Source organism: Haplochromis burtoni, unplaced genomic scaffold (genome assembly GCF_018398535.1).
Source record: "Haplochromis burtoni strain Fernald_Lab_line unplaced genomic scaffold, NCSU_Asbu1 Contig_581, whole genome shotgun sequence".
In the NCBI taxonomy this organism is placed as follows: Eukaryota; Metazoa; Chordata; class Actinopteri; order Cichliformes; family Cichlidae; genus Haplochromis; species Haplochromis burtoni.
In genome coordinates, this window is record NW_024582942.1 from 292,452 (window position 1) to 319,146 (window position 26,695).

The following is a 26,695-nucleotide window of genomic DNA, read 5'->3' on the forward strand; positions in this document are numbered from 1 at the left end:
ACGCAGCTCTGCGGTTTAAACTGTGCAAAAGTCTGCTGCTCGGTTCGTCGCGGTGCAGAAAATAACCACTTGAAGGATTTCCGACCTCCTGCCACCCGTTAAACAGCCGCAGCGCAAAGAAAGACCACCGAGGCGCAAAGAAGAACCAAGAACAACAAACTTTTAGAGCCTTAAAAGTCCGTAGAAGTCCTACCTCCCATTGGACGAGTTTCCTCCGTTTCTGTTATCCTGTTCGGCCTCGAAAACCAGCCGGGCCACGGTGCGGGACGTGATGTTAAAATCCACTTTCTCACAGGAACACATCAACATGCTTCGGATGCACAGAGAGGCATCAGCCGGCCGGCTCCAGCTAACTGTTAGCCCCTTTAGCCAGCTAACCTTAAACACAGACCCGAGCTCTGAAGGCCACGACAATGATGCCGCTCAGACTTTATTCGCAGCACAGAAAGTTCCACTTACGCCTCCTCCATTTCACTTTTTTAAAAACACACCCTCCCTCACCCTGTTCTTAAAATGAATTCAAAGATAAAGACCAAAGTTAGCTCAGCACTGGAACCAAACTAACTCGCTATTGAAGTAACAGACAAAGCGTTTTTTGTCGAAAAGTGAAAAGGACGAGACCAGGGCGACCAGCTTAGTGCGCGGGGGGGGAGCTGTGCTAAACCTCATCAATAAAACACAACTCCTGCTGTCTTTTTCATAAATAAACACACAAAACACACACAAAAATGTTTAAGTCTATATGTTATGATTAAATGAATTTTTCGATGTATGTGCACACACACACACATCTAACAGCCAAACGAAACGAACCCCCCACGGACAAACTTTGTGGTACGATCCGAGGAAAATAACTGTCCTGACGATGTGTGGCGAGAAGAAGAGTGTTTACATCAAACAAACGAAACCTGCTGAGAACTGGTTTTCAGTTTAGCTTCCATCAGCTTTAACCTTCGCATTATTCACTTCTGTCACCTCCAGCTGGGTCTCTATGACGCGGAGGCTCTTTTACTTCCAGGACAAGGAAAAAAATAAAGTAAAAATAAATTCGGTGATGTCACAACAGCAGAGGTTCTGGGCAGCAGGTATCTGACCCGGTGGGAAATCCAAAGATTTGGCTTAATTGCAGAGTTTGTTTGAAGGGAGCAAATCTTAACCACCGCTGATGCAAAGGAGCATAGCGACCTCTTGTGTTTAAAGAGGCCTACTGCAACAACTAGTAACCCCACGCGCTGGAAATACTGCGTGTCGGTGGGTCCCTATTAAGTGAATAACAGTCCTTTAAGAAATAAGAGTGTGATTGACATCTCACCTGCTTCCGCTTGCAGAAGCATCATTTGTAGGAAGGATGCAGTCTTTGGGCGATAGGTATACCAGGTCACCTGGTCTGCAGTGGAGAATAAAAGCAAACCCAAATAATGCAAATGCATAACTGTAGAAGAGGTTTTGTTTGAAATTCATTTAATATATTAAAATGCCATTTTAAAGGAACGGCATAGCAGTTTCACGCTTTACAGTTACAGAATTAAAAAATACAGTTTTTATCTAATCTTAATAAAGGTCAAGAAGCCACATTATAAAGTAAGTGGTGGCGTATGTACACCTCACGCAGGACATTATTTATGTAACAGAAAAAACAAAATTCAGTGAGAATCTCGGGTATTCTGTATCATTTTCGAAAGAAATAATTATTTTCCATTTTCCCGTGTAATATTATCACTACTGAGACAGGATTTATCAGTCTGTGCTCATATCGCTTAAACATTTAAACAAAGTAACAGTTTAAGTGTGGATTCATTCATATTTTTCATGCTGATAATCTTTATTTTGACTGTAAAGTCTTAATGAGAATTGGTGTAATTAAGATCTGCAAATATGAACTAAACCTTTCACCAGAAGGGCCAGCATTTTGAAACGTTTTCAGAAGCAACATGTTCTCATCCTAAAACATAACATATCAACGCTATGTGACAAATCATCGGGATAGTACGCTTTTGGAGGTATGAGAGTGAATCTAGACATGTACATTTATTTTACATTCTGATCATGAATCGCTTTGGAACACCCTATCTGATATGGTTAAGGTTAGTGTTAGCGCTGTTGGATTCCATCCACAATCCGGAGCGTACCATAGGGATGCGGAAGGTTACATTTCGCGTTACTACAATACGCCTCGGGATGTAACAAATCATCGGTATGTTAGGTGTTGGGAATGAGAATGCTCTGGGATGAGAATGGATGGATTTCAAAAGAAAATAGCCCTGAACTCGTTTCCTGTGAATTAGAATAAATTCCTTTTTACTTGTTAGGTTAAATAACGGGGTACATCAACTTTGTGCTCCATCTTCTGTTATAAAGTGAAAGTGGTATTGCATTAAAGTACAGCTCGGCCCCAGTTCAAGTTCAGTTGATAGCGATGAAGTCATAGCTGTAGATGTTTCTTCTTATTTGGTTCATCGTTTTAGTGAATTCTGTAAGGTTTTAAATTATTTCATGAAAAGACTAATGCAGAATGTTTAAGATCAATTTGCAATCTTACACATGAGAAGAAAAAAAACCCTCATAGTTGCAGTGGGGTTTTTTCTGCCTCCTCCATATTCATGCAGGCAAAAAGAGATTCATAGGTGGCATGAAATCATAATTCTCATTTTTGGTAGTAATAAAAGAATTTGTTGTTGAAGAAAAATCGACCTGTCATAGTTATATACATCTTTAATGTTTCCCAAGAATCGCCATTGAAATCTGCAGCTGTCATTGGGTCACAAGAAGATGCAATATACTTTATTGATCCCCCAAGTTTTGAAGTTTCTGTGTTAAATAGCAGCTAAATAGTTATCAAATAGCTCCATAAAATAAAAAATATGATGCTCAGACAAACTAATTTAACAAGGTCACAAATACAAGACAAAAACAGCACATTTAAACTGGAAAAAGTGAACCAAAATCAAATAAAGGAGCTCAGTGATCATCTAAATAAGATCAATCTCGGTGTGTTGTGGTTTGTGTGGAAACGATTTGTGTGTCTCTCAAGGTTTTTACAGTTTTAGGTGTTTTGCATGCAAAGTTTAACTTTATCATATTTACAACCTATATTTGAGATTTTATTGATCTGTCACTATACCGGACTTTCTAAAAGTCCATATTTACATAGCTGTTCTTGCACTTCAGCAGCTCTGCCACATTATGAAACAGAGACATTTGTAGTCCTTTGAGGAGAAAAACTCATATAAAGAAGTTTTTTAGTCTTTAACTACACAACCACTTTTGAATTGTCTCTAACGTACCTGTCAGTTTTGATCCCGAGCCAGCAGCTCCCTCTGCATCCTCTCAAACTGATGACAAAGCATCACAGTGACTTGGCAATTTCAGATTCTCCGTAGCTTCTGCGAGGCATCTCGGGTGTTTGTTCCTCCGCCTCCTGCAATCAACACCTCGCTGGGCGCTGCTGCTGCTGCTGCTGAGCTCCGAGTCACATATGCAGGAACTGCTGCGCTCCAGGTTACAGGGAGTTGTGTTGTTGAGCACTTCTGGCTGCTGAACCATGCGGAGCAGGAGGGGCTGGAAACTCGATCTGAGCTAAAAATAAAGAATCATCACCAGCATAGTGAGATAGGAGGTGTGTCACTCACTGTGTGTACGCATGTGTTGAGTCACAGAGGTGCACGCACACACACTCACACACACACACGGGGTTTATCATGTGTCAACATTTCCTTGAAGTCCCCCCTCCCATATGTTCTGCTCTGGGAATTTCTTTAACCCTCCTGATTTTTGCTGCCATTATCAATCACAGACACACACAAGGCAGAAAAAAGAGCAAAGAGGTAAGGACGCTTATCGCTCTAGTTACATCACATGACGACATCCTTGACCTCCAAATGAACTAAAATACACAAACGCACACAAACACGGCGTGTGTCCCACCGCCTGCTCACATTTTAATTATTTTCTCCAAATATTTGTACGACCTCACAGAGGGACGTGTTCAGGTTCACCTCACGCATCACGAGCCATTCCCCTTTAAAAACAACCCAGCCCGCTACATTCATCACGCCACCTCACCGCCTGCATCCTCCACGTGAATGTCTTTGTCAGCACGCAAGTTGAGGCCTTCAGTCGATGTCTGCTTTGGCAGCCTTGACTTGAGTGGCCTTGTTTCTGTGGCAGGCATTGACCGACTGTCAGACTCTCCAATGGCAGAAATCAAGACAAACCGAATATTACATTTAGTGGCTGAACACGAGGGAAGTGCCGGGTTTGAAATCAGGTTTAAAGAGGCTGATGAGTGCAATTTACAGCGCTAAGCAGGACAGGCAGGAAGTGTGAAAGATGTCAGAGTCAGTGTGGAATATTCAGATGGATTTAAAGCAGGAACAAGAGATGTGGTGTCTAAAAGAGGAGAGGAAACACGTTTTTAAAGGAGCTGGGACATGATGTTTAATAAAAACTCATCATTTTTAAATCACTTAATCCGCGGCTGTCAGATTTATTTCGGTTCATAGGTTATCTTCACGCCAAACTTTCCTTTCTTTGGTGCAGCCTTTTCTATTTCCTCCAATCTTCTCTCTGTCCTTGTTTTCATTCATTCCTTTCCTTCATTCCTTCCTCTGGCCTAGCTTCCTTTGCTGTTTCTTCCTTCCTTTTCTGCTGAATTCCTCCTTTCTTCTTGTCCATCTTTCCTTATTTTGTTATTCTTTCTTCTTCCCTCTTTTGTCGCTCGTCTTGCTTTAATTTTATTTTTTCATTGCTTCCTTCTCCCCCCTCTTTTTAAAAATCTTTTTTGTTCTTCTCCCTTTTGATATTTTCTTCATTTTTAACATTTCCCCGGTTTCCTTATTTAGTTCTCACTCGTCTTTCTTCTTGACTTCCCCCTTTGTTGTTTATTTCTTTTCTTTTTCTGTTCCTCCATCTTTCTTTCTTTCAACACTCCCAGTTTTCTCTGTCCCTTTGCTGTTCTTTGTTTCCTTTTTGATCTTTTCTCACTTTTTCTTTATTTCCTATTTGCCTGCTGTCTTATGAGTACACCTGTGTATTTTATTCATGCGTGACCCCCATTAAATATTTCACTTTTTAAATGTGAAACTTTTACTTTTGTCTTCTTTTAACATACATTGTCTCACTGAGTTTATTTTAAATGTGCAACACTTCTGATTACTAAGTTTTGATAGAAACTGCAGTTCTTTTCTTAAAGTTGCCACAAACGTGTTGCTGTTGTTTTTGTATCTCTGCTGAGGCGTCCTTATGGATTTCTGTGAGTACAGCTGGAAAACACATCTAAGTTCTGGTAAAACCTGCAATCAAACTAGCAAAGTCTGTCTATGATTCAGAGATAGCATCATTTTAATGTTGATGGCACATGAGAACAGCAACAAGCATTGGTCCCCTGGATGATTTTGATATTTTACTGGAGAAAATTTGAAAACTGCACTTTGAGTGAATACCGAGGGTCATATTGTGGGAGATGCTCAGTTAAAGTTTATACCTATATTTTGGTGCAGTGGTTCCTTTTGGCTCAAAAAGCCTTTCCTATGTGGTCATGTTTAACATTTGTAAATGTTTATGTCTGTAAAAATATTGAACCATGAAGGAAAATGTTGAACTTTTTACTGAAGTTATTGTATGAATGAAAGCAGCTGATTGTGAGCTACTCTTTAATCTCTGAGCTGCTTTTGTTTCCACTTTGTTTGTTTAACAAATCCTATGGTGGTTATTTTGCATGTCAGCCCTGCAGCTCCTTTCAGGAAAGAACGAACATGAAACACAGAACAGTAAACTGTGTGTATCGTAGTACACACTGAGAAAGAATACACGTCTGTTTGGCCACAACAAATTTCACTGTATCTGAAGTTATATGTAAAGTTTTCCTCTTTTGCAGGCTTGTGATTTGTCAGTGTTTGAATCAGAGGACACTTGGCTGTAGTGTTGCTGTGGCGGTCACGTTGTGGTTGTGGTTCAGGTCTCATCTTCTCAGGTTTCGTGCTGGCTCTTAGCGTTCGTAATGCCCAACTCTCCTGGATTCACACGCTCTAAATTTAGCTGCCTTAAAGTCAGACAGGACAGCACGGGAGACTTAAAACTCCTGAAACACAGACACTCAACTTTTTGATATAAATGAAGCATTTCCCGTGCTCTGAAGCTCTCTTTTTGCCTCAGTGAAATTAAAGATTGTTGAGCTGTTGGACCAATGGGAAAATCAAAGTCTGGATTCACATGGAAAATGAAATTCATTGGGAATCAAGAGGCAGACATGTAATCTCAGACAACACCGATATTTCTCTGCAGGCTTGACCGAGGCTCCCGCAGAGATGAGACTCTACTTTTCTTTGTTAGTTGTCTTCAGTCTTTTTGGTAAGTCCAAAAAAATCCTTCCTGTTCTTCAACTTTAACTTTTAACTCTGAGAAACGATCAATGCTGGTGGCTGAAGTTTTGCTCTAATACATGGAAACCCTTTACTTTGACCGTAATGCTCTCTTATTCTGGGAAGTTGAAAATGACTATAAACGCAATAAAACTAAAAAAGTTAACGAATTTAGTTTGTTGGACAAATATCATCAGATTCAGTGGTCTGACAGTCACGGCGGCCTTTTCGATACAATGTTGCATAACTGTCTTCATAACTGTCTGTGACTGGTTACATTTATTCTTTAGTTTCTTCTTTTTTGTTTATTGTATTTTACAAATAAACAAATCCTGTTTTATTTCTTATTTTTTGCATTGCATTGTATTTCATTTCTGTGTCTTTATTTACAAAAGATGATATAAGAATATCTGCATCTATCTGTAGCCCGCTGTCCTTCTTTTCAGCCTTTGCCTCATTTTTCTCCAACTGCAGTCACTGTGTTTTTCTTGGTGTTGACATGTAGAGTTTAATTAGAAATAAAAATACTCACTTATTGCTGTTTCCAGTAGCCGTCACACCTGCACACCTGCGTTTTCCGTCTGTGTGTTGTTGAAGTTGGGGCGGGGACGACAGAAACAGACTGGACGCTTCCTCAAAGAGACGCTGTTCCTGTTCGATCCATCATTTGCATCTGGAAGGACTGAATGATGCCTCTGTTTTGTTTTTCTGAATACAAGCAATGATCTGTTCAATGACATTTGCACACATTTCCAGATTCGATGATAAGAAGAGAAGAAACACGGACAGATGTGTTTTTTAGAGTGACAACGTGCAGCATGAAAGTTTCCTGGAGCTGAATCAGTCTGATGACTCGTGTATGTGAGGGCTTTACTCACATACAGTTAATGTTACATGCAAAACATGTCTAACCTCCAGAGTTTTCAGCTTTTACGACTGTCTGTCTGATGATTACAGTGTTTGTTTTTGCCTAAATGAACACTGACTGGACACATCATTAGGTACATTTTGTTAGTACTTTTGGCTTCAGAACTGCAGTAACTCTTTATGGCACTGATTCAACAAGGTACTGAAAACATTCCTCAGAGATTTGGGGCCAAATTAAAATGACAGCATAACACATTTGCTGTAGGTGTTAGGTGCGGCTGTGTGCAGACAGGAAAAGGACCCAAGGTGCAGACTCCAGAGACAGATGTAAACTCAAAAACCGTTTTAATGTTAAACTCAAATATAACATAACTGGAAACGATCCAAAAAAATAAACTAATACCGGAGGACTGACAGAACACACAGCTAAGAAAACGGTAGATCGCGACACAGACACTAAGAAACACAGGGCTTAAATACACAGAGGGAGCAATCAGGGAATGAATAACAGGAGGGAAACACAGCTGGGGCAAATCAGAACTGACGAGACAAGAGGAAGCGTAAACTGAACACACTGAGATAAGACAGAGACCTTCAAAGTAAAACAGGAAACACATAACACAGACTCACATGCAGGCACTACAGAGGGAACAGAGACGTTGGAACAGGGCAGACACAAACACTGACTGAACACGGGGATATAGGAACTTAGGATACACATAGACGCGAACTAGACAAGGGGATGCAGGTGATAGGGGAGACAGAGCAACTAAAGAAGACAGAGACATAAACCATAAGACAGAACTCAAAGAAACCAAAAACTAGACAGTATAAATAATATCATAAACTCAAAAACCCTGGGTCGACGACCCAGGCATCCTAACAGTAGGTTGGTTATTAGACCAGGAAACATTTTTCCAGTCTTCTGTTGTGCAGTTTTGGGGAGATTGTGTGAGTTGTAGCTTCAGCTTCCTGTTCTTAGCTGACAGGATGAACACCCGGTGTGGACTTCTGCTGCTCTTCTGCAAACCTTGGTTCCAACAAGTGGTTATTTGAGTTTCTGTTGTTTGGAGTTGCTCTGGTCTATGACATCAACTAAGTATTCCAGCAGAGAATGGCTCCTCCTCCTCCTGGATGTTTCCTGTTTCTCTGTAAATACGAGAGATTAATCCAGTTTTTTGGTCTTCATTCTGATGCTGAGATTGAACTTCAGCAGGTCGTCTCAAACATGTCTTCATACATGGTAAATGCATTTAGTTCCTGCCACATGATTGGATGATTAGATGTTTGTGTTAGCGAGCAGTTCAGTAGGTCTACCTAACAGAGTGCATGCAGGTGTTTTATTGATACGTGTGTGACTGTAATCTTCATGTGCAGGCGATTAAAACTATTTTGGTCTGTTATGACATGATTTATGTTGCTTTTTCTTCTTATTGCAGCCTGTGTGCTAAATTATGTGATATGTGTGTGTAACTGGAAAGACATGAGCTCTTTTATTTTGGGTATTTTTGCCTTTAGTTTTATTCTTTGTCTTTCTACTTCTTGTTTAAGTAAAGTTTTGCTTGCTTGATAATTGTGACTGCCGACAGATTCACAAAGTTCTGATTTATTTCTGCTCTTGTTTTTTCTCTCTGTCTGCTTCTATTTTATATTTCTTCTCCTACTTCTTCTTCCCCTCGTCCTCTCTCTGCAGTGTCTCAGTGCCATGCCGGCTGTTCTGAGGTGGATTCTCTGACTGAGGCTGTGGCGGGAGAAGGATTCCTGCTGGGCTGCATCTCCTGTAAGAGACGAGAGGAGGTCCCTGCACGAGCCACCGTAGACTGGCATTTCAAGCCTCTGGGAGAGGAGGAGTTCAGGCATGTAAGTTCAGCAAAGTTCTCTAGTGACTCAGGTATTGGAGCATCAAACAAAAACAGTGCGGGGAAAACACCTGCACCACTCTGTGTGGGCAAATAACTCCACAGACACAAACACCACGGCATAAATTACACAGTAAACTGCTGCCACCATGGATACGTGTTGGAAAATGGATGAGGGATGGATGGATGGGTGGATATATGAGGGATGGAGGAAGGGAAGATGAACTGTTTTATTTGTCAGTGGCTACCTTTGTTCATCTTAGATCAGCGGTCCCCAACTTGTTTTGCACCACGGACCGGCCTTTAAGGTGTCGCAGATGAACACCACAAAATAAAACGATTAGCGGCGCCAAAAAAAGACGATTTATTCATAACACACAGGAAAAGACCCAGAGAAACCGAGTTAATGATAAAAACGATAAAAAACCATGAAAAACATAAATTTCACACCTGAGCCTCGACTCTCACGGCCCGGTACCAGTCCATTGGCTGGGGGGCGGGAACCGCTGCCTTAGATGACTGATCACTGATTGGTGGAGCGTGTGAGGGTCCATACATGTAAGCTCACATGTATCCCTTCAAACTTTTTTATTATGACGTGTACCCCTGACACATCTCTGACGAGTTTTTGGTCTCAGTCATTTGTTTAAAGTCCTACTGAATACATGGTGATACTTATTTGGTACAATATGTTTCCTATTAGAGCTCAAAAGGACAATAAAGCAGGGGATGTTATAGAGCAGGCCTACCTTGTCACCGATCAGCTTATGTGTGTCTATTTCTTTATGTTCTACTCAGATATAAGTGAGGGAACAAGTATAACTAAATTCCCAGTTTTTTAATTCTTTCCCTATCTCAGATTTTCCACTATGACCATCCTGTAGCTGACATCCTCCATGAAGACTTCAGCCACCGCCTGGTATGGCGCGGGACGCTAAATGATGACATTCAGATGGGAACCGTGTATGTTAATAACGTCACCTTCAATGACACTGGGACGTATCGCTGCACCTTCCACCGTACCCTCTTCCTGCCGCTGTCTCCTGAGCTTGTCACTGTGGAGAAGGAGGTGGAGCTTAGTGTGGTGACTGTAGGTAAGGAGGATGGATTTAAATCCTTCAGTAAAATATTGTTGTTCCAAGCAGTGTTACAAAAGATCTTCTTCTCTATGCATGCTGGGCGGATAGAAGAGAAGCTAATATGGGAGAAATATGCCCCTGCTAGTCTTCTCTCTGAAGCTTCATTGTCAGTTCCTGTTTCCCAGCCAATCGAGAGCTGACTGATGTGATCTCGGAGATAATGATGTACGTGCTGGTCACGTTCCTGCAGCTGTGGCTCATTGCGGTTCTGATCTACTGTTACAAGAAAATCTGGGATGAGCACGAGGCACGTCAAGCTAAAAAGGCTCAGGCTGGGTAAGTCATGTCTGTTGTCCAGGTGATCTGTTCACAGGAAACAGGTCATTTTGGTTGTGTTGGTTTTATATCTAAAAACATTGTTTTGTCTCCTTTGTGCACTTGTAGACAGGGAGAATCTAAAGATAACTGTGACGGGGTGCAGCTAGACTAACATCAGCGGTGAGTTGCTGTATAAATTCTCTGTACACGGAAGAATGTCTTTCACTTTGATTTTTGTGATTGTATGTTTCATTTTTTATATCCATCAGATTGGATTGGAGCTCAGGCAGAAGATCAGAGCATTTTTTTCTTTGCTCATTTACACCTTCGTGTTTCTTTTTCTTTTGTGGACTCTGCCAGAGCGGCTTTGCATGATTACAATTCAAAATAATCCTTATTTATCTCATGCTGGACCTCGATGAAGCCTCTCAGATTGTCCTCTATGTTAAACAAGCTGTTTATTTCCCTTTTAAGGCATTTTTCTTCTGATTGGCTGCCCCTCATATGCAACAGATTTGAAAATGTGGGTGGAGCCTTTGTACCTGAGATGACCTTATTAGGGATATCCCCTCTCTCTTGTGTCATACAAACCCAAGAGTAGTTAAAGCTGAGTGTGGGCAGTCTGATGCCTGTGCTGTAATTTGTAATGCAAACATCTTCCACTGTAACATCGCATAAATGACAGGGGGGAAAAGGAAAACCTCCACTTTGATTTAAGGCTTAAAGGCCTTAAAGGTGTGAGTAACACCTTTAAATTACTAATGTTTATTATCTCATAAGTCATATTTACAAAGCATCTATTAATCCCTCATCCTGCATTACTTTAAAAACACTAAGCCTTCAATGAAGAGTTTGCGGTCAGCAATCTCCGAACAATGAAAGTGTTCGATTAAATTACTGCTTATTTGCCACAGGTGAGCTGTACTCAAGTTACCTACTATACTCATTAGAGACTTACAAGTTAGCAGTGACTCGAGAATATTCCTTCTCCATCAATAATTCCAGATAAATGTGGTCTGTTCTCCCTGTGTGCATTCTTACACCCCGGCCTAGCAGGAGCTGGAGCAATACACAAGAAGAGCCAAAAAAAAGAAAAAGCCCACACTCCCTGCTCCAGTAGGACAACACGGCCTCGGTTTTACAATGACTAGCGGTTTTATTAAACTCAAAAGGTAGCGAGCGTCAGGGTGGGCATTAAACAGAACTGACTTAATGAGAAAACCCAAAAGAAAATACAGGCCTCCCATCTGTCTCCCTAACAGGAGAAAAGTTTCTCAAAGAAAACGGCTTCCCGCCCCTACAGCTACCAGGTCAACAATAGAGATCTTTTTACACCATCTACAATATCTGCAGCCTAGCTCTTCTTATCTAAGAAAACTCAATCACACCACACACGGGGCTAAACACACAGCTTGTTGGAAACAGGAAGTAGGCGGAGCCGCCAGTCCGGACAGGTCCAAATTTATAGCCGGCCTCATTCAGTCTTCTACCAATGGTCAGGCTCCACCTGCAAACTTACACAAGCACAGAACAAACAACGCCACCCTCAGGTGCGGTGAGCAGCAACAACACAAAATCATGACCTGGATCATAACACTCCCCCATCTAAGATTTCTCCCACTCAAGAAATGCTTGACCCATTTGACGTGGATAAAATGATGGACAGAATCTGACAACCTCAGTTTTCAATCCTGGCCAAAAATAATAGCAGGAAACTCTATCATAAGATCTCCTAAATCCTAAAGGATCGTGGTCAAGGCCTAACAAGCAATACAGCATCATCAGTACAACACGGGTTGGGTTCCAAGTGCTCGCCGCCTTGCAGCACAGAGGCAGGCAGACAAGGTAGAATCAGACTGCTGAGCTCTACTGAATTGCTCTTTGTCTACTGCTAGACACAAGTTGTTTGGTATCCCAGTGAACGCCACAGATTCATTCTTATTCCCAGGCAAAGGCTTGACAGGAGTTTTAGGCTTTTAAAGAATGTATGGGAAATGTCCACTGCATCACCAAGGTCTGTGCATGAGCAACCACACATGCTAAACTGCAGAGACACCGGCCCAGATGGTGCATGACCGAAAACATCTGCAGCAGGGTTTTCAGCAGCTTCAGGGGTGGCAGGGAACATCTTTCCCCCAGCGAATTCATTTCCAAGAATAAGATCAACACCCGCGACTGGTAGCTGATCTTTCACCCCCACCTGCTCTGTGCCTGATACTAAGGGGCAAAGTAGGGTAACTGTGTGAAGCGGCATGTGCATCGTAATTCCCCTACCAACAAATCTGCACCATAGTATGACTGGTTGGAAAAAGGCATAATAACACAACGTGCCACAGATACAAGTATCCCTTAAAATTGTGAGGGAACCTTGTCCCCCTCCCTCCCAGTCAGTGAAAGAAATCCTTTAGAGATAAAAGGCTTGAAAACCTCATCCAACTCTACTGCTGGCTTAATGCGGGGACTGTGGTGATCGACGGTGGACGGACACTCTATCGGCTCTATAGATGAAGCAATTTTATTCGACAACAGCTCCTTTTCTGTTAGCACTGGGCACACAGCTGTGAGAGTTTGTGACAGTAGAAACATTTAGTTCAATTCTGGTTTATTTCAGAATAAAGCTGATCAGCTGATGTGATGCTCCGTGACTGAGCTCAAAGCATCCCTCACTCTGTTTTTAAAGCATCAAGATGGACGAAGTCAAGATTAAAATAAAACTGCATTCACACTGGAAGCCTTTCACTCATCACTTTGAAGATGATGGCTGGTCATATCCCAGGTTGCCTAGGTAACCCTCTAATATATCTACTGTCAGGTCACATGTCAAGTAGTGTCTGGTGCTCTCATTGGTCACTCGCCCTCCTTAAAGCGTGTCTTTGTTCTGTAGTCCTCCCCTTGCACAGATGGCCCCGCCCCTCCCTGAGCCTGGTTCTGCTGGAGGTTTCTTCCTGTTAAAAGAGTTTTTTCTTCCCACAGTCACCAAAGTGCTGCTCATAGGGGGTCATTTGATTGTTGGGCTTTTCCCTGGATTATTGGTCTTTATCGTACAGTATAAAGTGCCTTGGGGCGACTGTTGTTGTGATTTGGCGCTGTATAAATAAATTTAACTGAAAACAAGTCTCATTCTTTGACTGGCACTTTGCCTACTTTCACACACACTCTGATGAATGATTTGGGATAAACTCAAGGTTCAGTGTCTTGCCTAAGGATGAGTGAAGGCTAGAGGAGCTGACGATCACCTAGCCGAATGTATTTGATGTTTTCTGGTCACCACGTCGCTGCCAGTGTGGTGTAGGCCCGAGTCTTGTGTCACATGCTAAGCTGGCACAAGCTAAGGTGAATCAGTCTTGTAACTGATTCAGTCATAATTTCACAGTCTTGGAGGAGTAAACAGGAAGCATTGGAAAGGAGACTGTCGGTTATTGGCCCATTAGTTGTTTTAAAGTGCAGGTTCTCAAAGTGAGGCCCGCTGACTCAGAGCTGAACATCTTGTAACGGCTCACAGTGGGGAGTAGGAGAGAACACACTTTACCTCCAATCATCTGCAATTCAAGTCAGAATGTATGAAACATTAGAACAAAATGAGACGAGAGCATTTTTTCCTTATTTCAACTATTTATGGGTATAGTTTTGTATATAATATTAATTTTTCTATTATCACTAATTATTGTTAATTTTCCCACCAAGAGCCTTGTGGGGAACTTTATTTCAGCCTATTCACAGTTCTGATGATTGGAAGCAAATAATTGAATTTTAAGAGGATATTTACAAAATTACACTGCAGAACAGCATTCTGGGTAATGCTAGCTAGTCAGCTAACACCGTGCAGCGCGAAGAACAGTGAGGAGGTGGAGGCTGGAGGGAAGAGAGCAGAGACCAGCAAAAGCAAAACGCCGACGATGTTAACTCTGGTTTAAAAGCACACACAGTGACGTCTAATTAGACAAAGGTTGTACGATCATATTTTTGTTAATATTTGTCCACTGTTTTTGCTACACTGTTTCTAAACACACACACACACACACACGTGTGTGTGTGTATTTATTTTATTTAATTGTAACCCTGACCCTAAACCTGACCATAACCTAATTGTAATCCTGACACTAAAACCACATTTTGAGTCTAAAAATGCCTTCAAACTCGAGGGGACTGGGGTTTTGGTCCCCACGATGGCTGTTTGTCCCCACAGTATAGTAAACTATCCATCTTTGGTCCCCATGAAGACGTTAAAACCCGTCCACACACACACAGTGGTGAGAGGACATTTGGAGGTGACTGTGCTGTAACTCAATCTAGTCTGAGCCGTGCTGCAGACGATCCAAACTGCCTCTGGTCTGAAAGCAGCTTTGTTCTTCCTGCTCGCAGCCCGGCGCCGTCCCTGCAGCGACACACACTCCCTCTGCAACACAACCCGGCCGAGCACATACACATCTGACAAGCTGCTGTCCGGATGCTCAGAGGAGCATGGATGGCAATCCTATGAGCAGCACTGAAATGTTCATATCTGACATGCAGTCAGACTCATGATACATAATGAAAGTAGTGACATTGTACTGGGTAACGCTGCCTAAACAAGGCCTGATGTAAAGATAATAATCTTCCTGCAAAGCTGCTGCTTGGACCAGCACAGGGGAGTGAAATTAGGACACCCCTGCTGCCTTTGACCTTGCCCTGTGACCTCCTGGTTTCATTAAACGTGTTGACATGTTGAGCATGTTTATGAGTGAGGACTGAGCATTAATACTCAGGGTTCAGCGACTAGCTGCTTCTTTCCTCGCTGGAGACGTACGGGTTGATGTGAGTCCTTCACAGGTAAGTTTTTCTCTCTAATGCATGAAGATTCAGTCAGGATGTGTGTGCACAACGAAATCTGTAAACATCAGTAACGATAAGACAAACTCGATCATCATCCCCGAGAATGTGAGAACCCTGATATTGATTTGAAAAATGTGAGCTGCCTCTCAGATTACACCTGATTACACCTCCCACTTGCCTCCCTTGTATTTTATTTTAAATCTCAGGTGAACGGGCTGAAAACTGGAACTAGACCTCTCAGGTTAAGATGATCAGTTTTTTTTTATCACAAATTTTCTTCTGATGATTAAATATGTAAATGAGCCATTAAGTATTTAAATCTTTTCACAACATATTTCTTCATACTGCATAAAGTCACATTGAAATGAGTGTTTTTATTGGGCTGCTGCACAAGGGAACAAGAACTAAGCTGAGGGGCTGAAAGATTGGAGCGTCGTGCAGAAAACATTGGGACAAGTTTTACTTTCATGGAAGAGCTGAAGTTTGTTTTTAGGTGAACAGCTGTTTGTAAATGTGATGACAGAAATATTTAATCACTTTATTTAAGTAATAATCATAATCGTAGTTGAAGAATAGAACAAAAGTTATGAAAGTACTCATGGAGGATCCTAAACATGATATTAGTGATTACTGTATATATCAGTTCAGTCACTTATATAATACCTGACAACGTTTCCCCTAATAATACATCATCATATAATAATAGATTTATGTTTTAAAATCTGCCAAATAATAAGCAAGTAAAGCTGAATGGCTCCTCGTATGTGAGGCCCCACTGGGACGACAACCCACAGAGACGTCCTTCAGAGGTTGTGTCTCTGCGGTGTCCCTCTGGAAGAGCTGGAGAAGGTGGCGGGGAGCGGAAGGCCTGAGCGTCTCTGCATGACCCCGACCAGAGAAGCAACAGAAAATAGATGGATGGAGTGCAAGTAATATACAGTCTCTGCAAAACATGGAAATACTTATATAAAGTAAAAGTATATTAAAATGTACTTTTACTTGAATAAATCTACTGTTCAAAATCTGAAAAATCAAGTGAAAAATTTTACAAAATTAAAAGCTTTTTAGAAATATATTGATTGGTTGTAAAGACTTGAAAACTGAAAAATCTGCACAGCGTGCGGAGCACTGCAGCCCTCGCTGTGGGAATCACGACTCCTCTGAACGACTCACTCAGAATTTTTAAACATGAGTTTTTAAAATCACTCCACAAATGAAAAATTATTATTCATTTGTCGTGTACCAGAGGCATATATCGCATTTCTAAATAACTGCATTTCTCTATAAATTTATTTTTTCCTAGTTGCAGTTTGCTGAGTGCCCAGCAGAGGTCAGCCATGTCCCACATCAACAGTACCGAGCTACAGTCTCTCCTTCTCTCCGTCCTGCAGCACTGCCTCAACAGCACGAGCTTTCTGTCTCCTGCAGGGCCTGCTGAGAACTTCACTACCCAGCAGGCTGTGCAGCACGTGGCTGCAGGCAGGGCCCACACTGAGTCTCAGGGAATCATGTACATCCTGCTGCTGGTGGGCATGTTCAGCTTCTTCACGTTCGGTATCATGCTCAGCTACATCCGCTCAAAGAAGCTGGAGAGCTCTCACGACCCGTACCACCAGTACATCGCCCACGACTGGAACGCGGCCACAGCGCCATCCAGGGCCGTCGCTCAGGCTCTGCGCAGGGCGGCCACGGGTGATGGAGCGGGCAGCAAGGAGCCCGTCATCATCTGCAATCCTGCGACGCAGGAGCAGCTGACGGACTAAACGAAGACGATCAATGACTCAAATAATTTAAATTGCAACACTCTCCACATTTAATTTAATCACGTTAACCAAAAGTTACAAGAGTTTGCATTTCAGTGATTTCACAGAAATAACTCCAACAGTTACTCACACTTTGCACTCTGATTTCTTTTAAACTTTTATCTGACAGGAAACACCTGCAGCTCTGAGCTGGGCTCTGATTGGCTGAGCACTAAACAAACAAATGAAAGTCTGGATCAATCTATCAGCTCTGCAGTTTAATGCAACAAACAAGGACATGGTGTGGTGTGGTACATGATCCAACCACTTACACTTTGTTACGGATACCCCGACTTCTGGACATCTACAGAAACCAAGGACCACAATCCACAGTGATGAGCCTTTATTAAAGTTTGAAACCACAAGTTTCCCTACATCACCTTACATACCACCTATCTATTAGCTATTAGCTATACCAGGTGTCCACCACCTTTGGACTGGAAGATGCTTTCACCTCCTTACCATGAGGAGGGAAAAGCATCAAGTCGAGAACGGACCGTTTAATCTTTTTGTTATTGAGCTGGAGGAAGCTGGGCACTTAATGTACTCATGGTGAACTTTTTAATTCAGAAACAGTTTAAAATCCTTCAAACCAAAGTATCTGATTGGTCAGTGAATGAGGGTTTTTATGTTGTTTTTCCCAGTATAACCAGTATAACCACGACCTGATGTGACGTTCTACCTGAGGATGCTTTGTACTTCAGGCCTCTGAACAGAAATCTATGGGAAACCATCCAACAGCAAAGCTGATGTTAGAAACATAACTTCCAGGGAAAATTAAAGATTTTAAATGCTTTTTTGGGGCAGAGTCAGCTGATTTGACACATGCAGTGTTTATGTCCTGGTGACCACTGAAATTACTGTAAGAATTGAATAACTCAGATGTAGCTTCAGTGCCTTCGGGCAGACCTTTGGTGCTGGTTAAATTAAAAAACACAATTGTTGTTGTTTTTTTATCGGAGCAAATTCTGCATCCACGACACGAGTCCATGTTTTCTGTTCTTCGTCATCACTGCGGCGTTGGCTCGTTTCTTCTCCTCCTTCCTCCTCTCGCGCTCCCTCTCTCTCTCCGTTTGCTGCTGCAGTCGGCGTTGGCGAGCTCCTTTCACGGCACACTCGATCTCTCGGGACAAACTGAAGTGAACCATCTGCATGCTGAGCATCGGCACGATCAGGTTATAATTGTCTACCAGCTTGTTCAGTTTGACTAGCTCCTCCTCCACTGACGCACACAGCTCCTCCCACTCCCGGCTTTCTCTGGGAGTCACGGGGTCGCTGAGCCGGGCCTGCCCGTCCAGCAGCCTGTTTCGGATCTGAGCGGTGGCCTCTCTGATGTCGCGCTGCGTGACAACCCAAGGGGGCTGGTAACCGTTGTCTACGAGAATGCGGTTCAGGTTGTGGGTCATGGGGTCAGCGTAGGGATTGTGCTCAAACTTGTTGAGGGGTTTTCCGGCGCCGCTCAGGTTCCTGAAGTCTCCGCGGGCCATCGACTCCTGAATCAGATCCTCCACGAGCCGCTCCACCGCCTGGGTGATCTTGATTTTGCGGCTACGCTGGCGCATGTCTCGTTCCACCAGCGCTCCCTCGCCCGCCGCCGCCCTCTCGTGCTCCTGCTGTCGGTAGTTTAAAACCTGCTCGGATGCCCGGTCGACACGAATCTGACGGTACTGACGCTCACGCTGGCTGGGCGTGCCTGTGCCCACGCCCTCGTAGCTGAGGTAGTGTCTGTGCTGGAGTGCTGCACCTCTGGACTTATCCTCATCTTCAGCTTCAGCTTCCTTCTCTCCGCTCAGCTGCTTGACTTTGCTCTGATGCGCCAGCACGGCACGGTACGCCTCCTCGACCCGAGCAAACAGCACCGCGTCTGCGGTTGGCACCCCTGAGTCAGGGTGGTAGAGCTTGGCGAGACGCAGGTAGGCCTCTTTCACCTGCACAGGACTGCTGCTGCCCTCGTCAGGCAGCTGCAGAAGCCGGTAGCTCTCCCGCAGGCTGCGGCTGATTCGAGGACCAGAGCTCAGCGATCGGACCGACTGAGACCAGATGAGCAGAAGGCGTCCATGATAGCAGTCGCCGCAGGAAACCAGGAGGCGGAGAGTGAAACTCATCTCCAGCACACTCCTGCTGACACAGAAGGAAAAGATTCAGTTACACGTTGAGCATGTTGTGGCTGTGTACTGTCACCAGGGTTCAGAGTGAAGAATAATGAGGGCTACTGCTGTTAAGAATAATAAGTCATAATAATTTAGATTTGTAAAGCACCTTTCAAGAAACTCAGAGACACTTTACAAAAGAACTCTAGAAGCTGAAAGTGTTGTTGAAAAAGTGAGTTTTAAATAATTACCTAAAAATGCCAATTGATTCAAATCGGTAAGAACTATTTAATTAATAATGATATAATTCAATTAGTTCAATTCAACTAAAAACACATTTTATTTTATTTCTGCATATATTTGGATTTGGGTTACATGGCTGACGCCATGTTTCAGTGATTTGGTGCTTGTTCACCTGGATCACCACCTTGTCTGGAGCAGATCTACAGGTTATGGTGATGCACATGAGAAACAAATGAACCACCTTTGTAACACTGACAACCGAGATAAACGCTGACGTTACCTGGATGAGCCACAATCCTGCTTCATATTTCAGACTCAGTTACTCAGTTATAGATGCGTTTTTACCCAAACACAAGCCTGCCACAAACGTTGAGAGTCTACATGGAGTTTGTTTCAAAGCCGCACTTCACTAATGTTTGTGAACAAGATCTTTACTGTGTCTGAAAACAGCTGTAACAGGAAATAACATCACAGCTTCACCTGAAAGAAGGGCTCGGTGTTGCGTTTATTGCATTGGTTGTATGAGTTTATTTCATTAAGATTGTCTATTTAAATCTGGCAGAGAAATAATATAAAGGCCACATATGCAGAAATGATACAGTGAAACTGACGGATGTTGGATGATACCACCCTAAATGAGGCCATTCATATAACTCTAACATACTTTATACAATATACATGCATAAATACAAAGAGTGCTGTAAAACTTCCTAACTCTGCATATATTCATAATTAAACAAAGACAGCGTGCACTGGTCTTAGCACTTCCACTGCAGCCTCTGAATCCTTATAACAGTGTTGGAGGTGTTAACCAGAACGGGAGGTCCTCACAAGTGAGCACAAAATGCAAATTAGCCGTTATTTAATAGTTTAGAGCAGCTCGAAGTCTTCTGTCAGCCAACAGCTGAGATCAGTGTGCGGAGGAGGAGAGGCTACCAGCCAGAATGACTGCTAGCTGCTGTTTTACAACTAACATCGAGTTAATGGAGACTGATTTAAAACATTTAGACCCCAAAACTGAACGAAAACCAGACCTGTTTATTCACCAGAGCACGTTATAACACTGCATGACCCACGGCCTCGCACAGAGAGAAGACAGGTCACCTGTTTGTTGTTAGCAGTGGATCTTCTTCTTCTTCTTCTGCTTCCTCAAAGGTTACGATATCTCTGGATTCACCTGCGATAGCGCCCTCTGTCGACCCAGAGACGACCAGCAGCGCCTTCGTGTTATTGTGCAGTAAGTGGCTGCAGTTCAGCCAGCGGCCAGCAGGGGGACACTTCTCTATGAAAGGCTGTGGAACTAAACGACCTGCTCTGCTTTAAGAAAAAAACAAAACACTTACACACTATAATGTGTAAGAATTAAAATGCATTTATTTTTAATTACAGTGAAGCATTCTATCAAAAACATGATGAAATTTATTAAACGAATAAAGTTAACCCAATAAATGTAGCTCATTGGGTTTGGATAGTCCCCTTATGTTTCCTGTTCTCAGTTATTAAACATTATGTGCTACATTTCTGCTTCTCGTTGCTGCTCCAGCAAACCACAGGTCTTCCTGTCCAATGACAAACAATTAGTAAATGAAGACACACACTGCATGTGATTTACAATATCTTTAATGAGTTACAACCAGAAAGAAGAAATATACGTCGGGTTAGTTTGTGAATGCATATCTGAGAATGTGATGTGGAGCTTTTTACTGAAAGTTAATGAAAAAGCCTATTATTTAAATTCTGTTTCTGCAGCTGCTGTTTTGGGGAGTGAAAATGTTCATTAAACGGAGACATCAGATTTGAGGATCAGCCCTAAATAACAGTGCCAAAAGAGGCCAAGGGGCACCGCTACAGGCACCTTTTTTTTTTACAAACCTTAAAATAAACCCCAGAAAGATCAGAGAGAGAGAGAGAGAGAGCTAGATGGAACTAGTTTCTCACACTGAGAAAAAATACGTTGCATTAAACCACAGACAAGCTCCTGCTCACGCAGCAAGAATGATTTACAGGTGGACAAATTTTAGATGAGTCCTCAAAGGTAAGCAAGGATTAAGTCACTTTTTAACTAATGTAATTGATAATAGTTTATAAGTTATATAAAGAGCTGCTGGTTTTTAGGTTCATGTTAAGTCAGAGCATGAGTGTTCTTGTGTTCTTGCATTGCTGATGTTATTGGGATATAATTATAAATGAAAGATCGACCGATGAGGCTTTTTTTATCCACTGTAACTTTGTGTAGTTTCACTCACTCCTCACCTTCTCTGTTGTTGTTTTTCATGTGGAGAGCATGTTTTAATGAATAATTAGAGCAGAGTACATTACAAATACAAATATTTTTGGGTTCTTGCTGCTTGGTTACCACACGGTCAGAGGTCAGGTTGTTTTAGTGACAGTCCATTTGAGAGGAAGCAGCCCTCATCTTTCATTTAGTTGAAGCTTTGTGCTGATGGACAGAAGCGGACTTTCTGGGGCCTGCTTTTCAGACTAGGATACAAAATGTGATGGAAGAAAACTATATTTAGGTCAGACGTGCTTATGCCATGGCTAATGCATTTTCACCCAAATTTTCCACAATTTTTCTAGACTGAGAAAAAGTTTTCACAAATATTTTACATAAATTATGGGGAGCATATGAATTCTGATAGATTTCAGCAGGTACTGTGACACTGATGCTCTGGTTTGTCATTAAGGGTGTTATAAGAAGGAAGAGGCTTGATCTCAAGTTCATCAGAATCAGAAGACTTTATTTATCCCCAAGGGGCAATTAACAAACAACCGCGCAGCGTACGTTGAAGATAAGGACATAGGAGTGAAATAATAAATACACAGAATATAGTTTTAAAATTACACAGTTTTAAAATGAAAGTGACTGAAGGTGAATAAATAACTGTAAGTGACTAAAAATGAATAAAGTGTCAGTAGAATAAGAAGACTGTAGTTTATGTTTCTGTTGTGGGAAATGTTCTTATCGGCTGGAGTTAAAAAGCAGAGTGGCTTTGGGGACAAAGGTGGCGCTCCTCCTCCTCTCAGTCCTGCAGGAAATGCAGTGGAGGCGTCGCCCAGAGGGGAGCCATTGAAATGCAGGGTGAAGAATGTGAGCGGGGTCGTTGAGGATTTTGGCTGCCTGTCTGAGGGCCTGTTGGCTGCAAACCTGTGCCAGAGTTCTGGCAGGCAGGCCGATGATTTTAGAGCACAGCGATGCCGTGTGCTGCAGTCTGTTCCTGTACTGAAGGCTGAGGGAGTCAAACCAGCAGGTGATGGAGAAGGTCATGATGCTTTCCAGGAAGGCATAGTAGAAAGTCATCATGATGGCTGTGCTGACTCCAAAGGAGTTTAGTTTCCTAAGGAGGTGTAGCCGTTGGTGGCACCTTCTGAGAATCTCCTCTGTGTTGGCAGAGAATTTTAGGTGGTTGTCAAAGATGGTTCCCAGACTTCTCTATTCCAGATACATGCTCATCCAGTTTCTGTTTCAGAAGTGTCCACTCAGATACTAATGACTGCTGAAAAGGCAATTTATTCTTTCTCCAGGCAGCAGTACCAAACCTGTGCTCCATGTACAGACCATAGCTACAGCAGCCATGCAGGTAAATAGAAACATTTCATTCATTATGGGCAAGAGTGTGTTTTCAGTCAGCGTGAGGGACCAAGCAGCCAAGGCATAGAGGACACAGGAAAAAAAGGTCTTCAAAAAGGGTTTTCTTTATTTTACCCTCAAAAAGGTTCAAAAGACAAAATTCAAAAAACATAATTAGCAGGCCCAGAAAAGAGGTCAACTAAATATAACTCTACAAAAAGTCATTTCCAGAAACTTAAACAAACAAAGTGGAAACAACTTAACCCACAAACTGGCCTAATTACAAATATACAAGAGGGTAGCACAGAATAACATAAGTAAACCTAAAACACCCCTGTTCCTGCTAAGCAGGCGTTTTGTTCTCACAGTCCTCACCTGCACCTTTTGCCCAAAACAGGAAACTCCAAGAAAGAGAAACATAATTCATATAACAGAAACATTTTTAGAAAAACCACACAATGCTACTATGCGCCCCATAATATCAGTGTTAGCTTTAAATAAAATGATTAATGAATTATATTACTGAAGAAAACTGCAAACCAAACTAATAAAGTGAACAAATGGACTGATTTGCATATTTGTACATTTCATATATATATATTTCTCTGTTAATACTGTTCATATGTATATACTGCTGCAGAACTGTGACCTCTGGACTTCCAGGTCATACTCAGCGCAGATGTTTCTGTACACTAAGCCGGCCACTTGGTTATGGTGTTCCGTGTATGCCCTGCCTGCTAGCATCTTGCACCCTGTCCTGTCTCTGGGGCATCTTCACACAGCTGGTCCTGTCTGCTGTGATAGACCCCAGCCTCTGTGGACTTTCTGCTGAGAACTTGCTCCTGTGCTGTGATGATCGGTGCCTCTGTGCTGTCCTTCAGTCAAGCTTTGTCCACAGGTTGGTCAGTCTGGTCTTGCAGTCTCGAGCGACTGTTGCATCTACCAGATCTGGTGTTTTGCACCTCCAGTGTTTCTGATCATTTCTTTCCGGGCCCTGCTCATGTATTGAACCATATGTTTGTTCATCTTAGCTGCTGTGATGATTGACAAGAGCTTCCATGTTGTGCGGAGGCAGGTTATTTGCCGTTAGTTGGATGTAACTGGTCCCTTCTGGGGATCCCAGCCTGTCTGGGCTTCAGTTAGCCATTTCAAGTGTGTGTCATTCATTAGCAGGTGGTTCATTTGCTTTGCCAGACATTCATGGAGTGCAGTTAGCTTCTTTAGTGCTTCAATGCTGCAGTCTTCTTAATTTTCTGCCAACTCACTCTGAAACTGAAGGAGAAACAAAAGGTTTGGTTGGAAAAATACATTTTGTTCTCAAAAGTATTCACTCACCAACTAATTTAGCCGTTCCAAACACTTCCATGGTCACATGTGTACAAAACCAAGGATCTAAGCATGCAAACTGCGTCTACAAACATTTGTGAAAGAAGGGGGCGCTCTCAGGAGCTCAATGAATTCTGGCTTTGGACTGTGATAGGATGTACATTTGTGAAATTTCCTCACTACTGAATATTCCACAGTCAGCTATTACTGGGATTATGGAAAAGTGAAAGCGATTTGGAACAATAGCGATCCAGCCTCAAAGTGGTAGGGCGCTCACAGAGCGGGGTCATTGGATGCTAAGGTGCAAAGTGCATGGAGGCTGCCAATGTCTTGCAGAGTCAGTCAGTACAGACCTCCAAACCTCATGTGGTCCTCAGAATGGCTCAAGAACAGTGCAAACAGAGCTTCATGGAACGGGTTTCTTTTCCCAAGAGGCAGAATCCAAGCCCTGCATCGCAGACCTTCCCAAAGTGTGGGGCCCGCCCAGAGACTGACTATGGGAGGCACAGAGCCATGGCAGGGGGGGGGCGTGGGATGAAAAGGGGGGAACAAAACAAAACGCTTGGACACTGCTAGACAGACAATCATTGTGGAGCCTAAAGAGAGCAAATGAAGTAATAGATAGATGAGGTGTTGTTCACAGCCGGCACCTTTCTAACTTTGCCAGCATCGGCTTTAAAATCTGTACCTGATCCTGAGAGTTGTTGTTGTGGCGGCTGAAAAGCTGCAGCCGTGTGTGTTTGTAACAGCAACCAAGTGTAAGTATGAATAAAGATTGTGCTGAAAAGCATTAAACTGTGGACGAGTCTGCTGTGGAGCTGCTACACTTTCTTTTCTCATGGTAACCATGATATTGTAATATTTCTCCCAGAGAAACTTTGTGGATGAATGCTGGGCTGCGCTGAGCCAGAGAGTGAGTAATATCACCTATGACTGTATTTAAATGATGCAGCATTCACTGAACATGTTCAGTTTAAAAATCTCAAATGTAGAAAAGATAAACAGAAAGATTAAATTCATCAGGTTGGAATAAATGTTAGTCAGGTGTGTAATTATCACTTACATCATTTGCTTGTAACTGTGTCTGGTGTAATCTAAACATTTATGAGACGTTGATGAGATGGAAAAAAAACCTGGAGAAAAGTCGCATTTACCTTTTTTTTTTCTCAGGTAGAAACGTTGGCGTCTGTTATTGAGCAGATTTTGGAAACCCTGGCTGGTCTGAGTTACTGGGAACTTGAGGTTTTCAAGGAAGTCCTGCATAAACTTCATTACAAACATTAGTCAGACATCCAAAGAATCATCTACACGAGGACAGACCTGCAGGACACGGTGTTTTTCATGGTCCTGACTTACGGTGAGCGGTCAGTGGAGGAGACCATGGAGGGTTTAAACGAGATGAAGGGGGCTGATCTGGCTCAGAGGCCGTCAGACTGCAGCCCAGAACCCAAAAGTAAGACAACAAAGAGGAAATAAGTTAAATGAACTCTGGTGGTTAAGATGTCTCATAAGTAAAGTTTTTGTCTTTCATAAAAAATATTGTAGAGAAAAGACAGATTGTTGTCCAAATCAGAATTTATGAGTGTTCAAGGAACAAAAAAATGACAAAAAGTGACTCCTTCAGTCTGAGAGACTGAATAACACAAACAGTGTCTATCATAGTTGAGCTTTAAATGTAATGTTGAAGATTATACAACTGTCAGTTGGTAAGTACGTCTCTTGGGAGTGACTTTGAGCACTTTTCTCCTCAGAGAAACACTCTGTGGATGAACGACGCTCTGCACTGATCCACAAAGTGAGTCATGTCACATCTCTGATTCAGTACAAGACAGCAGGCTGAAAGTCAGAGGACTAAAGTATCATCAGTTCTCATGTTGAGTCATTTTTCTCATGATTTCTGCTTTTTTGTGATTATGAGAAATCATACTGAGCTTATTTGGATAAAATGGATAAATAAATAAATGTCCTGCAATTTAAATGACTTTTCCAGGTGGCAATGGTGGCAGCTGTGAAACAACTGCTTTTGGAAGCTTTGAATGATTTGAGCTCGAGGAGTTCAAGAGATTCCTGAAGTCAATTTTTCTTTGGATGAGTCTGTCATACAAATCACAGAAGCTGAGTCCATCATCAACCAGAGCAGATATAATGAATCTGATGGTGGATGAACTTGGTCATCAGTCTGTGGAGGTGACCAGAGAAGTTTTCATGCACATGAACAGAACTGATCTGGTGCAGAAGTCACCAGAGAGCAGCTCAGCATCCAGAGGTAAGACCAACATGCATGAGTGTAAACTCTGTGTCATCAACAGGTTTTTGTGTTGCTGGTGTCATGGTGGTGCAGTGGTTAGCACTGTGTCCTCACAGCATGA

The 26,695-nt window shown here is 42.5% G+C and overlaps 3 protein-coding genes and 1 long non-coding RNA gene across 9 annotated transcripts in view; 2 read left to right on the plus strand and 2 right to left on the minus strand.

The window, feature by feature from the left end:
- Positions 1-3,576, minus strand: part of gramd1a (GRAM domain containing 1A) — a 43,169-nt gene extending 39,593 nt beyond the window's left edge. For 3 of the 5 annotated variants that reach the window (XM_042214522.1, XM_042214521.1, XM_042214520.1), the window contains exons 1-2: positions 3,285-3,576; positions 1,313-1,387 (exon numbers count right to left, since the gene is read on the minus strand). Coding sequence is in view for 1 of the 5 variants with exons in the window: in XM_042214523.1 (XP_042070457.1) it covers positions 194-309 (116 nt within the window). In the remaining 4 variants the exon portion in view is untranslated. Of the gene's footprint in view, positions 1-193; positions 626-1,312; positions 1,388-3,284 lie in introns of those variants that run through there. The other 2 variants (XM_042214525.1, XM_042214523.1) reach the window with 2 other exon arrangements.
- A 2,407-nt stretch (positions 3,577-5,983) lies between these two features.
- si:ch211-225p5.8 (uncharacterized protein LOC555567 homolog) lies at positions 5,984-13,602 on the plus strand. The gene is made up of 6 exons (XM_005948246.3): positions 5,984-6,348; positions 8,920-9,086; positions 9,945-10,179; positions 10,350-10,500; positions 10,609-10,662; positions 10,752-13,602. Exons 1-5 carry the CDS (start codon positions 6,306-6,308, stop codon positions 10,652-10,654), a joined length of 642 nt encoding a protein of 213 aa, XP_005948308.1. The 5' UTR covers positions 5,984-6,305; the 3' UTR covers positions 10,655-10,662; positions 10,752-13,602.
- Positions 13,603-17,293: 3,691 nt separating this feature from the next.
- dnajc28 (DnaJ (Hsp40) homolog, subfamily C, member 28) lies at positions 17,294-20,616 on the minus strand. 2 transcript variants are annotated; one of them, XM_005948248.2, is made up of 2 exons: positions 20,534-20,616; positions 17,294-19,214 (listed from the first exon to the last, which is right to left on the minus strand). In XM_005948248.2, the coding sequence occupies exon 2, from the start codon at positions 19,199-19,201 to the stop codon at positions 18,050-18,052; it is 1,152 nt and encodes a 383-aa protein (XP_005948310.1). In that variant the 5' UTR covers positions 19,202-19,214; positions 20,534-20,616; the 3' UTR covers positions 17,294-18,049. The 2 variants fall into 2 exon arrangements, with proteins under 2 accessions (XP_005948310.1, XP_005948309.1); XM_005948247.3 differs by having other exon boundaries at positions 20,464-20,579.
- A 4,377-nt stretch (positions 20,617-24,993) lies between these two features.
- LOC121812415 lies at positions 24,994-26,227 on the plus strand. Its single transcript, XR_006053048.1, has 3 exons — positions 24,994-25,239; positions 25,497-25,779; positions 26,078-26,227. It is a non-coding gene; the product is annotated as an uncharacterized LOC121812415 (long non-coding RNA).
- The last annotated feature ends 468 nt before the right edge of the window (positions 26,228-26,695 follow it).

Excerpts from the sequence above, each read along its gene's own strand:
- si:ch211-225p5.8 (XM_005948246.3), top strand. The coding sequence starts at position 6,306 with ATGAGACTCTACTTTTCTTTGTTAGTTGTCTTCAGTCTTTTTG. Across the intron at positions 10,180-10,349 it reads GCTTAGTGTGGTGACTGTAG|CCAATCGAGAGCTGACTGAT; the intron begins GTAAGGAGGATG and ends CCTGTTTCCCAG. Across the intron at positions 10,501-10,608 it reads GCTAAAAAGGCTCAGGCTGG|ACAGGGAGAATCTAAAGATA; the intron begins GTAAGTCATGTC and ends GTGCACTTGTAG.
- dnajc28 (XM_005948248.2), bottom strand. The coding sequence starts at position 19,201 with ATGAGTTTCACTCTCCGCCTCCTGGTTTCCTGCGGCGACTGCTATCAT.